The following is a 13,951-nucleotide window of genomic DNA, read 5'->3' as shown; positions in this document are numbered from 1 at the left end:
TTTTTTTTTTTTTTTTTTTTTTTTTTTTTTTTTTTTTTCAGTTTATTTATTTTAAGAGAGAGAGAGCGCGCACAAGCAGGGGAGGGGCAGAGAAAAGGAGAGACAATTCCAATCAGGCTCTGCACCATCATTGCAGAGCCTGACATGGGGCTCAAACCCACAAACTGTGAGATCATGACCTGGGCTGAGATCAAAAGTTGGACGCTTAACTGACTGTGCTGCCCAGGCGCCCCCACTTATAAGTTTTTTAAAAAGAAGATCTGAAGAGCAGGTTTTCTAGAGATTTTATTACAATATTGATCAAATTGTTAGTAAGGTGTCTTGGAAGAAGCTAACTGAAGTGGGGCTCTCAACTGAAACATTTTTGTCAGTTTAAAAGATAATGCTTGGTGCTTTTGTGAGTAGTGGAAAAGGAAGAGAACTATTACATCCATACATCATCACTAAAGAGTGGGTACAAACTGCTTTCCCATTTTCCCAGTTTTTAAAAAATTGCAGTTAGTATTGACATTTTCAATTTTAACACCACCTTTGGTAACTAAAAGGCTTAAGAGTGTTTTTTTTTTTTTTTAATGTTATTTTATTTATTTTGAGAGACTGAGAGCAGTGGAGGGGCACAGAGAGAGGGAGAATCCCAAGCAGTCTCCGTACTGTCAGTGCAGAAACCAGTGCAGGGCTCCAGCCCATGAACCCATGAATCATGAGATCATGTGACACCTGGGCAGAAGTCAAGAGTCGGTCAGTCGCCTGAGCAACTCAGGTGCCCCTCAAGAGTGTTTTTAATTTTAGTTTTTAAACCATAACTTGTTTGTTTAGTTTGTGTGCAACCATTGATACTCAGCAATCTAGAAGTAAACCTCAGAAAAGTTTTAAAATGTTTCTTGCTGCTACCTTATCAAATGTGCTATATATACAGCAGTGTTTTAGGCTTGCCTCTGTGTCTGCTACTATAACATGATATATTTCAAAGATAAGCTGATAGTGAAGCTGTCAGGTGTTTGGAAAGTTTCTTAGCTTTATTGAAACAATTGGAGTATGTTGTGTTTGTTCATTCAGTAGGCTTTTATTGAACACCTGTTAAATGCCAGGCACTAGGCAAGCAGCAGGGACTTAATTGGACCACAGTATTTTTCCCTAGAGGTTGATAACAGTTCCGATACCTTCCTGGCAATATCCCAAAGGATTTGTTGGGCTTTCATTAATCTTTTCTACTTATTTATCAATCATTGCGTCAGTGAACATATTGCTGAGCAGATAGAGGAAAATTTGCTTAGAGTTACCAGATTTTTATTGCTGATGTTGCTATGTAACTTCTCTGCTGAAGGTGGAAAAGTGGTATTAATTATTCAGACTTATCAGTCCATGACATAATAATCCTTAATTGTTTGAATGTTCTTTTTATGTTTTTATGCCTTATACCCCACCTACTCACAAAAGGGACATCTAATATATTTCAGTAGACTATTTCACAAAAATGCAAGTGCCTAAACAATAAATGTTAAGCTATGTGCTAGGTATAGAGTATACACTGAAGATAAATGTACTTGTCAAGAAGATAACCTTCATTTAAAATACTGTTTTTAAGTATTTTTTGTATATTATAAGCATATATTTTTGGGTTTCTGCTTCCCCAGTTTGTAGCCTATGGTTAAATGTTCTAGAATTCTAATGATCCTTTTTCTACTACTCTCCTCCCCGCCCAAGGTATTATCAGCATAGAAACTACTTAGCTGATGAATCCTTACAAAGTAGTAAAATTGCTCTATGACACAGAAGCTTCTTGGAGAATAAAAGTTTGAAAACAGATTTGAATTTTTCTTAAGTTTATTCTGGGAGACAGAGGGGGAGAGAGAATCCCAAGCAGGTTCTGCACAGTCAACGCAGAGCCCGATGGAGGCTTGAACCCATGAACCTGTGAGATCATGACCTGAGCTGAAATCGAGAGCCAGACACTTAACTGACTGAGCTACGCAGGTGCCCCCAGATTTGAATTTTTAAAAATACTTCTTGGTTAAGCTTGTCATTTCCATATTTTGTTGATCCCTTTGGTTTTTATTACATTAACCTCTGCTTTTTTATTTTCTCATTCTCTTTGGGTTCTGTTCTTTGTTTAACTACTGAAGTTAGATGTATAGCTCATTGACTTTTACTTTTCTTGTTTAATACATGCCCTTAAGGGACATTTGTTGAATCTTACAAGTTTGGTAAGTATAGAATTTTTATCAGTGAGTTCCATGTGTTTCTTTTTTAATTCCCATTATTTATTAACCATGAATTATTTTAGTAATATATTTTTTAAGCTTATATACATTGCAGTTTTGTTTGTTTTTTAAATGTTTGTTTATTTTTGAGAGAGAGAGCGCGTGCACAAGCGGTGAGGGGGAGGGGGGCAGAGACACAGAGAGACGAAGTCTGAAGCAGGCTCCAGGCTCTGAGCTGTCAGCACAGAGCCCCATGTGGGGCTTGAACTCACAGACTGCAAGATCATGATCTGAGCCGAAGTCTGATGCTTAAACGATTGAGCCACCCAGGCGTCTGCCCCTGTGCACATTAGAGTTTTAATGATTTAAGCTATTTTAGTTACGTACGTATTTTAATTTCTGAATAGGGATATATAAATTTTTTTATTGTTGACTTTTGATCTTGTGAATTGTAGTCATAGATGGTCCTTTGGATGAAAATGGTTAAGGCTTATTTTATAGCCTATTTAGTCAGTTTTTCCATTGTGCTTGAGAAGAATATACATTTCCTAACTATTGGGTGCAGAAATAAAATACGATATCTTGACTACTTTGTCTTTTTCACTTATCAATAATGGAGGAAGGTGTATTGAAATCTGTACTGATAGACTTGTCAGTTACTGTAATTCAGTCAATTTTTTCTTTATAGCTTTTGAGGCTTTTTATCAGAGGCATGAATATTTAGATTCTCTGCATCCCTAATAATGCTTTTTGGCCCCCTATCTTTTTTTTTTTTTTTTCTTTTTCTTATCTCTTGACCTCCCAGGCTTTTGGGTTTTTTTCCCCTCATGATTGATTTTTCTTCTTCCGTTTTACCTCTACTGTTAGTATGGAAATTACATACTTCATTTCTGTTATGTAATTGTTTCCCCTTGAAATTTTATCATACATTCTTAATTAAACAAAATGTAAAATTGGTAAACAATGTGGACCATAGAACACTTAAACTGTGTTATGTAGTATTTTTGTTTTTTATTTGTTTTTAAAGTAAATGCTCCCCCTGATGAGGGGCTTGAACTCAAAACCCTAAGATCAAGAGTTGCATGATCTGCCAGCTGAGTCAGCCAGCCTCCCCTTTTGTTTGTTTTCCTTTTGTTTTGTTTTTAACCTCGCATATTAAGATATTAAAATTTGAAAAGCGAATGTGTTGATTATATCTCAGCAAAGCTGGGGGGGAATTATTAAAGTGGCTTGTCAGTGTACATTAATGTATTTCAGTTTCTTTGCTATTTCTTTCCTTTTTAAAAAAATTTTTTAAAATGTTTATTTACTTTTAAGAGAGAGAGACAGTATGAGCGGACAAGAGGCAGAGAGAGGGAGACACAGAATCCAAAGCAGGCTCCAGGCTCTGAGCCATGATCCATGAAATCATGACCTGAGCCGAAGTTGGACACTTAACTGACTGAGCCACCTAGGTGCCCCTCTTAGCTATTTCTTTCTATATCTCAAACCTTTTTCAAGATTTATTTTGATTCTAGCTGAAATAAATGTTTTAAGAGTTACTTTGAAGGATGTCCAGAAACATGCAGTCACACCAGTCATTGTGGCCTTTTGCATTTTTTTTTTTTAATGTTTATTTATTTTTGAGACAGAGAGAGACAGAGCATGAATAGGGGAGGGGCAGAGAGAGAGGGAGACACAGAATCTGAAGCAGGCTCCAGGCTCTGAGCTGTCAGCACAGAGCCCGACGCGGGGCTCGAACTCACGGACCCTGAGATCATGACCTGAGCTGAAGTCGGATGCTTAACCGATGGAGCCACCCAGGCGCCCCAACCTTTTGCATTTTTTAACATGACTGTAGGGATAAATTGCTTATTTTACCTGATTTTATCGACCGGCTTCTGTCCTGGACAGTAGAAACCACTTTGGGTATTTCAAACAGAAAGGGTTGTGATTTAGGGAATTAGGTTACAAATTTATTAGAAGGGATGGAGGAATAAAGGGGGAAGATAATGTTTCTACAGGTGTGGATTGTAGAAAGCTGTTGACTCTGCATAAGTGAGCACTATTCTGAGCAGACCATCCCCTGCACATACTCTCGTGGAGCAGCTGCACTAGCCCCTGATGATCTGCCTGATGCCCTCCTGCAGGAACTCATGGGCTATTGCTGGTGTTCACATTGTTGGTCGCATCACCAGGAACAGAGTGGATTCTTTCTCCCATGTTTTTTAATCTGGTGTAGGTGCCATTAGCAGAACCTAATAGTTCAGTCTGGGAAAGGTAGTTTCAGGCTTCTAACTAATTCAGGGGAGTGTTTTAAAGAAGAGTAAGTGTTGACTGAATGCCAGCAGACAGTCTGCCATCTGATGTGTTATTTATAATTGATTCTACATAAAGTCCAAGCATTTCAACTTGCTTATCAGTAAGGTCCTATAACTGTACATTTGCAAAAGGTTAAGAACGTTTCTGTATGATCCATGAAAAATATAGATGTGTTGATGGTATATACTGTGTTTTAAAAATACAGCTTTGGTCATATTTTTCCCCCTTTTGGTATTAAATGCAGCTGAAATTCTGAATCCAGCTACAAAGTTGCAGCTTGCAGACACTTAACTTTGTGCTATGTATTTGGCAAGAAAGTTCAATGATTGACTTTGTTTTTTCTAGGACACATTATATAGATCCATTCTAAACCTAAACAATACTTCTGTAAATGCTATTTGCCCAGACGTATTTTATAGTAACCTAATTCGATTTAATTGAACGCGAGTAATATATATCATGTATAAACATATATGTGAATATATTCTTTATTAAGAAAATAAGGGAATACCAGATACAATTGTATATTATGTGTAACCTTTTCCCCTCTCTTATATAAGGGAAACCTGCAGAAACACTGGAAATTAGGGAAAGTTGCTACCTCTATACCAGAAATGTTAAGGAATTTTTCTTAAATATAAAGAACTGATAATTCAAATCAAACAAAGGAAGTGGAGAGCCTTTATTTCCCAGGCAGGCCCAAGAAAGCTGGATGGTTTTAGTGGAAATGTAGGACTCTCTTGACACTCTTTAATTTGAATGTGCAAGAGGGTGCCTGGGTGGCTCAGTCGGTTAAGCATCCGACTTCAGCTCAGGTCATGATCTCACGGTGCTTGGGTTTGAGCCCAGCATTGGACTCTCTGCTGATGGCTTGGAGCCTGGAGCCAGCTTCAGATAAACACTAAAAAAAAATTTTTTTTGAATGTGCAAGGACTCAAAGGCTGTAAATCAAGTTACAGTCCTTTTCAACTAACATCCAAATTCAGTGTTAACCAATTTAAAAAACACAACTGTACAGAGGGACCCAAGAGTAGGTTCCTTCTCCCAGTTCCGTCCGAGTAGCACCAATGTGAATATAGTTGGACAAACTGCAGTGACCCCACCCATCTTCCTGCACTAAGCTGGTAACCTTAAATTTACAGTATTTCTCTACCTTTTGTGATGAGTTCAATACAGTCATACCTTACACAGTGGTTATATTCTAAAGTTAGTAAGGCAGGAATAGCATATAACTAAATTTGCTCTTGAAAAACTCCAATGAAGTCATAATCCATGATTCCCTAATAGTGGAAACAGCCCCATCAATTCTCAGTAGGACAAGTAGTCACTTTAATCCAGTGGTTGAACAGATGTCTGGGCTGATTCTTCAGTTTATAGCTGAGGTAGCAGACTTGTATGTAGGGACTGAGTTTTTAAATACTAAGATGATAAATAGAACATCACTATGCTTAAACTCTGAAAGAGGCCCAGGAGTGAGATCATCATGGAAACGGCAGGTTGGCATCACACACCTCATACTTGAGCTCTCTGGGGCATACTCTTCTTGAATGGGATGACTGGCAGAATCACCACTCATACTGTTTAGAGTCTCTCTCTCTCTGACAGCATAGTTGAATTTTGTGTACATCAAGTGAGGTGATGTCTTAGACTGAAAATCTAAATAGATGCATGAAACTGTAGCATAAAAAAAGGAGGAAGGTAAAACACTTGAAGCAGAAAGGAGCATACATATAAAGGAAGCCCCATAGAAAAAGTATATTTGACAGCAGCAGCAGTTTTAATATCAAAATCCTCTAAGACTAAAAATGAGAAGACGTAGTAACAAATGAGGTTGCTGGTCAAGATGAAATACAATGTATAAGGTAAACAGAGCTAGTTATAAAGCATGTATGAATATAATTTTGAAAAATAAATGCAAAAATCATATTAAGTCATTTTGGGCATAAGTAATTTGTTTGCTGTACAAGAATACTAGGCTTGACATTTATGGATATAACATTTCTGCTTTTTGACATTTGCAAATAACCTGCAAGAATCGAGATATGCAAAGGTGTGTGATTTTGTCTAGCTGGTATGCAGAAAAGCGTCCATTAGCTGGAAGGTGTGTGTACCTTGCCATTGCCCAGCATCGCCTGTTAGGGCAACTTTTTCTTGATTCATTCTTTCTTCTTCAGTATTTACCAGACAGTCATAAACGTTGCTTCCCTATAAAATATGGCTCTTTGAAAGAAAGTAGACTGTATCAAGTCTGGTGTTAAAAGTGAATAAGCTTGAGTGGAGGCCTCTTGCTCCACCTCGTGGAGCCCCTTGCTCCACCTCCTCCCCCTGCCACCACCTCGTGCCCCAGGTGGGAAGACCACATGCCCTTGGAAGGGGGAATGAAGAGGAGTTGAGAAAAGGAGAGAGAATGGAAAGAGTCAGTGCCTTTTCAACTTGACAAATAGTTTCTGTTGACCATGAAGAGGTGGCTAAGACACCCCACTTACTCCAGAGTCTGCAGATGGGATCATGGGAAAACTGACAAAAGTCAGTGCAAGAGAAATGTCCCTTTTTAAATGCCTGATTGTTCATACCATATACAGATCTATTGTAGATGAGTATCTATTCCCATCTTTACCACCACCTCCTGAAATGAGAAATAACTGTTTGGAAGGACTGACCTATTCCCAGGACTGAGGCTGGTTCAGTGGGTTACTTATCTCCAAAGATGGAGGGACACTGGGAAAAATGAGCAAATAGGCCTTGCTGTTTTCCTCTATTTACCACTCTCAGCTCATACTCCTTTTTGTCCTATCGTATTTTTTCATTTTCTCTGTACTTTTGTTTAAACCTAGCATAAAAATCAGGTTTAAATTGTTTGGTCTTCATCCTTATGAACTCTTCTGTATCACATAAAATTTGTATTAAATAAATTCTGTATGCTTTTCAAAAAAAAAAAAGTGAATAGGCTCAGGGGTTCCTGGCTGGCTCAGTCTGAAGAGCATGCAACTCTCTCTCTCTTTTTTTTTTTTTTTTTTTAAAAACATTTAATTATTTTTGAGAGAGCACAAGCAGAAGAGGGACAGAGAGAGAGAAAGGAAGATACTGAATCAGAAACAGGCTCCAGACTCTGAGCTTGTGAGCACAGAGCCTGACTCTGTGTTCAAACCCACTAGCAGGAGATATGACCTGAGCTGAAGTTGAACACTTCAGTGAGCCACGCAGTCACTCCAAGCATGCAATTCTTCATCTCAGGGTCATGAGTTCAAGCCTCGTATTGGTTGTAGAGATTACTTTAAAGAAGAAAAAAAAAAAATGAATAGGCTTAAAATATTTATATCATTTGGTCAGAAAACACATTTTTGATAAAGAATGGGACCTTTGGCATGTCATTAAATACAGGGGGAGATTAGGGAATAATGGACATTGATATGAAGGTTGACAAAGATGATGTTTCCCTTTAAAAATACCAAGGTCAGGGCACCTGGCTGGCTCACTTGGTGGAGCATGAGACTCTTGATCTTGGGGTTCCAGTTCAGCCCCACATTAGGTGTAGAGATTACTTAAAAAATAGAATCTTTTAAAAAACAAATAAAAAATGCATGGTCTTCTGTATTGAGTTAGGGAATATCTTCTGGTAAATAAGCTGTTGTTAATTCCTATTAAAGAATCTCAGAGCTTCCCAGTCATACATGAATTTGAATTAATAGGAGTTCAAAAAGCTCTTGTATTTTAACATTAAAATGGTTCTCTAAATATAGGCACAGAGCTGATGAGTTCCATGGAAGGTGACTAACTATAAATGTATTATACATAACTGGAAAGTAATGGCAAGCAAGACTTCAGAGCTGAGTTATCTTGATATTTTTATCCAGTGTGTGGGGTGTACACATGCATCACAGCTATAATAGAGCTATCACATGGATCATTTGAAAAACAAGACAGAGATGTTTTAAAAGCTTCTGCGCTTGATTTCTTAGTCAGATGCTGCATTATTTGGTATTTGACAACTGAAGTCAGGGTCCAGATATTGAAAGGTGAATTATTTTAAATAAGTGAATTGTAATAGAAAAGTAATTTATTTTAAATTATTTCAGGAAATGGAAGATAAAGTGACTAGTCCAGAGAAAGCCGAAGAAGCAAAATTAAAAGCAAGGTATCCTCATTTGGGACAAAAGCCTGGAGGTTCGGATTTCTTAAGGAAACGATTGCAGAAGGGGGTAAGTTCTTACATATAATCTTCAAGTGCTTAAACCCTGAACTCATTGTGCTGGTTGCGATTATGAAATGGGTGTCTGTGTGTATGTAACTCTGTACTTTATCAGATACAAATATATACATAGATATACATAATTTTTTTCCAATATTTTATATCATTTACTCTATAAATCTGTATAAGAATGTACATCTCATCACTTTTAAATATAAACTATTTCAAGCATGTGGAAAGTGCAGATAATAATACAGCAGAACTCATGTACCCACCACCCAGATTTAATATATTTTGCCATATTTACTTCAGTTTTATCTTTGTAAGAAAGAAAATGTAGATATAGTTGAAACCTACCACATGTATGTATATATCCCCTGCCCCCTTCTTTCCTTTATCCCACCCCACCCACCCTTCTTTCCAAAAGCAGCGACTATCCAGAAGCTGGCATTTATGCTTCTGCCAATATTTTTTAACTTTTACTTGTTTTAAAGATGATTTCCATGCCAAGGCTAAAAATAATTTTTATTTGGATGAAATGATCACTTGTAAAGGCAGAGCTTATTATCTCCTTTACATAATACATTTTACAGAGTTACTCTAATACAGCTTATACATGGTAATTTTAGTAGTTGAGATTACTGAAAATATTTTTTCAAAATCTTACTAATTCTTTGTGAGGCATAAACCATTATTGCTCAATAATGAGATCTGAATTGAGATACTGCTACATGCTTATTCCTTAGGTTTTCTTTCTAACTTCTTTGTAAAAAATTAAAGGACTCCATCTTTGGTTTAAGTACATTTAAATTATTTACCTTACAGGGAACAGGGAAAGAAAAGAATTATTAATAGAATCAGGTGCCAAATCATGAGTTTACTAAAATAAATACCTTAAACATACTGGTATCTGCTGCTTGCTTAGTAAAAACATGTTTGTATGTATATGTATGTTTATATGTGTAGGTATTGGCAATAGTTATATATGGATTATTTTCTCCAAATTGCAAAAGGCTGTTTTTTTCCCAGCTTTATTGAGATACTATTGACATACAACATTGTGTAAGTTTACTGTGTACAATGTGATGATTTGATACACCTACATATTGTAAAATGTTGACCAGTAAGGTTAGTTAACACATCCCTTACCTCACATAATTACCATTTTTTTGTTATGGTGAGAACATTAAAGCTCTACTTTCCAGGCACTTTCAAGTGTACAATTCAGTACTGTTAACTTATTGTACATTAGATCCCTAGAACTTCTTATTCATCTTCTAATTGAAAGTTTGTGCCCTCTGACCAGTATCTCCCCATTTCCCCCACTCCTCCACCCCTGCAACCACCATTTTGCTGTTTCTGTGAGTTTAATGTTTTTAGATTCCACATGTAAGTCAAATCATACACTGTTTGTCTTTTTACCAAGAGAGTATTTTAACAGGGCACCCTAGCTGGCTCAGTTGGTAGCATGTGTGACTCTTCATCTCTGTGAGTTGAACTCTGTGAGTTCAAGCCCTGTGTTGGGCATAGAGATTACCTATAAAAGAAAAAATAAAGCTCACCTAATAAAAATTTTTACAGAATTATATATTAAATACTTAGTTTTAAAAGTGGCAAAATACAGAATTTTCTTTGTCTTACGAAAGAATAACATTCACAGCTTTGAAATAATAGGATGGCAGGTTGGAATCATTCCAAATATATAAAAATGTAAAATCTCTGTTTCATGAGAAGTAATTCATTGGGGAAATTGTTACAAAAATGATAGTTAATACCTGTAGTACATAAAAAAGATTTTTCAGATATTCAAGAAAAACATTAAGGTGCCCCTATGTAAAATATTTTATCAGAAGAACTGTTAGAAAAATGTTTATCCGTGGTGGAAATCAGTGAAATGTAAATTAGATCATACCATAGTACACGTACAAGTAAATTAGAAAAATATAATAACCACTGGTAAGGTTGAAGTTGAATATAGTTAATATTCTCTTTGCCATGTGTAGCATTTAATACTCATTGTGGAAAGGGATATGGATCAAGATTTATAGAAGTGTTCATATTCTTTCAATGAATAATCTCTTGTGAATTAATCTAAGGATATAATTCAATATAAGGAAAAAATCGAGTTTGAAGATACTATTTGTAGCTTTATAACTAGAAGCAGCACCGCTGTTCAGCAGCAGAGGAATAGTTAAATTGTAATAAGTCAACAAAATAGAATATTTTGTAGTTATTTACGAGCATTATTCTAAATACCATAATGTAGGGGATAAATAGAAAAAGCAGAATGAGAAACATATTCATTGAGAGCATAGCTATGTAGAATGTATTTGTATCAAGTCTAATTTTGAAATGGTCCCATCAGGTATGGTTTTATTTATGAAAAAAATTATATAATCATCTTTGACTATGAAATTATTATTTGGAATTGATTTACTCTTAAGTGTTCAGGAAACTTTTCCTTTGTCAATCTCCAGCATAATTTATGCTCAACCATTCTTCCAACATTTGGGCTGTTATCTTTGTAATTTTCCTCAAGCTTCAACTATTTATGAATTTTTAAGTATCTTCAAGTCAGAATTTATCAATCTTGTATTTTGGAATTGGTGTTGTAAGTGGTTGTGAAAGAGAAAATGCTGCTTGAATCAAGAAATAGAATTTGAGAAGGGAACTCTTGAATGATTTTGCATTATACCAAAATGTCAATGAATAAGCACTTTTATCTTGGGAAATGAAGTCTTATATTCAACTATATCATTTCTTACTATTTTAAAAGAGTTTTGAATTTTTTAGATGTCAGGGTTAATAGGATCATTAGAAACTGACTTTATTACAATGGGGACAGTCTGCCTAAAATTTGTACTGTATATTAAATTTTTCCTTTTGTGTTTTTTATTGAGAAAGAATTTGGCAGTCTGCTTTGTTCTCCTCTAGAAGCTACTAAATTTCAGAAGTAGCTCTCTAATATGCAGAAGCTTTCTAATATGATACTCAGAAGTTCTGAGATTTTTTTTTCATCCTATTCATTTTTTTTATGTTTATTTTTGAGAGAGAGCACACTCGAGTGGACAGGGGCAGAGAGAGGGAGACAGAGAATCTGAAGCAGGCTCTGCACTGTTAGCACAAAGGCCAACATGGGTGGGGCTCGAGCCCATGAACCGTGAGATCTTGGCCTGAGCTGAAGTCAGACTCTCAACCAACTGAGCCACTTAGGTGCCCCCACCATACTCTTTTTATTTTTATTTTTATTTTTATTTTTATTTATTACCTTTATTCATTTTTGAGAGTGCAAGCAGGGGAGGGGCAGAGAGAGAAGGAGAGAGACAGAATCTGATGCATGCTCCAGGCTCTGAGCTGTCAGCACAGAGTCCAATGCAGGGCTCGAACCCATGAACCAAACCGTGAGATCATGACCTGAGCCAAAGTCGGATGGTTAACTGACTAAGCCACCCAGGAGCACCATACTCATTTTAAAACATGTAGAAATAAAGCTGCAGCAAGCTTTAGTAGGGTCTGGTCCAAGTTTCCTTGTTAACTGCTCAGTGTGTTACGTGTATAGTGACAACATGAAAAGCAGTTTCTAGCTTTAGACCCTTTGGCTTTAAGCCTGAGCTGTCTTATCAGAGAATAATAGTCCCTTCAGGGAGGCAGCCACTGAGACCTTTTCCCAGGCCACTCAACAGTCTTAGACCAAGCTGTGAATTCCCAGCTACTTCATTTACCATACGAGATATCCCTGAAGTCTCAAAGAGAATTTTTCCCCCTTTCTCCTTTTGTCAGTGAGGTGCTCATCTCATTGCTGGACTATTCCCTCTTGCCTACTCTAAAAGGTTAAGTTACTCTCTTTTGAGCACCTGTAGCACCTTGTGTACTTAAAACAGTATAATGGTTGGAATACTCGACTATTGTCCATCTTTGTATCTCAAGGATTCACACAGCGCCTCAGGTATAGAGTAAGCAGTCCGTAAAGGTAGGTTAAACATGAAAGGTAGAAGTTGGAAACCAGGCAGATTCGTACGTTTTTACTCTGGAACAGATAACTCCTGTAGATTAGCTATATTAAGGTTGATATTTAGCTCTCCTTGCAATTTCTATTTTAGTGATAATAGGGTATCATTGCTACCTTATTCATTCCTCTACCTTAAAAAGTTGTATTTCTTCAGTGTCTTAAGTGAAATATGGAAGTGTAGAATAAGGATGTACATTTTAAGTGATAATTTCTAATGAGTTTTCTTGTCACCCTAGCATTTATATTTTACCCTTAATTTTGATCTTACTGAATTGCTTTCATTCACATAAATGATTTTATTTATATATATATATATATAATTTTTTTTAAGTAGGTTCCAGTGCCCCGTGTGGAGCCCAACTTAGGACTTGAACTCACAACCCTGAGATTAAGACCTGAGCTGAGACCGAGTTGGATGCTTAACTGACTGAGCCACCCTAGCCTCCCTCAAATAAATAATTTTAAATCCTTTCAGGAATGTTCATCCTAGGTGACAGGAGCTATAAATAATGTTTTTAATAATTGAAAGTGTATGGCACATCCTAAATGCAAGATGGTGAATTAAGTGTTTTTATTTTCCAAATAATTTAAGCAAGAATTTCTGGTTTTTCTGTTAGTAATTGAAAGTTGTGCTATTTCATGTTAATGTTTTTGTTTAAACTTTTTTAGATTAGCTTATTTTATATTGACAGTTGAGGGTTACATCTACATCTTAAATTCAGTGTGATTGCATATGAAAGTTTTAAACTCCAGTCTGAATTTTTTTTTTTTTCCCTTGTAGCAAAAATATTTTGATTCTGGGGATTACAACATGGCTAAAGCAAAAATGAAGAACAAGCAGCTTCCTACTGCAGCTCCGGATAAGACAGAGGTCACTGGTGACCACATTCCTACTCCACAGGACCTTCCTCAACGGAAACCATCCCTTGTTGCTAGCAAGCTGGCTGGCTGATTAAAAGAGCTGAACTGCATGAATCTTTCAATTCCCATTTTTTCTCCTTAATATGTTACTTTCTCTGCTTTTTATTTCCTTTCATTCACTAAGTCATTTCAGAATGACAGCTTTGCAGGTAGCGGTAGTGTGTGCTGCTATTGTAAGGGAATATACATGTGTAGAGTTTTTGATTAGTTTAACAGTGCACTGATAAAGAGAACATGTTAGAGCAACATAAAGTAATCTACTTGAAAATAATTGTATATATTACCTAACTCCTAGTGTAGGACTGTTTCAACAAGTAACAAGCAAGTTTT

The 13,951-nt window shown here is 36.4% G+C and overlaps 1 protein-coding gene across 2 annotated transcripts in view; it reads left to right on the top strand.

Annotated features, from left to right (window-relative positions):
• ARPP19 (cAMP regulated phosphoprotein 19) overlaps nucleotides 1–13,671 on the top strand; it is an 18,151-nt gene extending 4,480 nt beyond the window's left edge. For both annotated transcript variants that reach the window (XM_049613643.1, XM_049613642.1), the window contains 2 exons: nucleotides 8,579–8,701; nucleotides 13,482–13,671. In XM_049613643.1, the coding sequence (XP_049469600.1) occupies nucleotides 8,579–8,701; nucleotides 13,482–13,652 (294 nt within the window). In that variant the 3' untranslated portion in view covers nucleotides 13,653–13,671. The remainder of the gene's footprint in view (nucleotides 1–8,578; nucleotides 8,702–13,481) is intronic.
• Nucleotides 13,672–13,951: the final 280 nt, after the last annotated feature.

Source organism: Panthera uncia (genome assembly GCF_023721935.1).
Source record: "Panthera uncia isolate 11264 chromosome B3 unlocalized genomic scaffold, Puncia_PCG_1.0 HiC_scaffold_1, whole genome shotgun sequence".
Lineage (NCBI taxonomy): Eukaryota > Metazoa > Chordata > Mammalia > Carnivora > Felidae > Panthera > Panthera uncia.
This window is presented reverse-complemented; position numbering and strand designations above follow the sequence as displayed.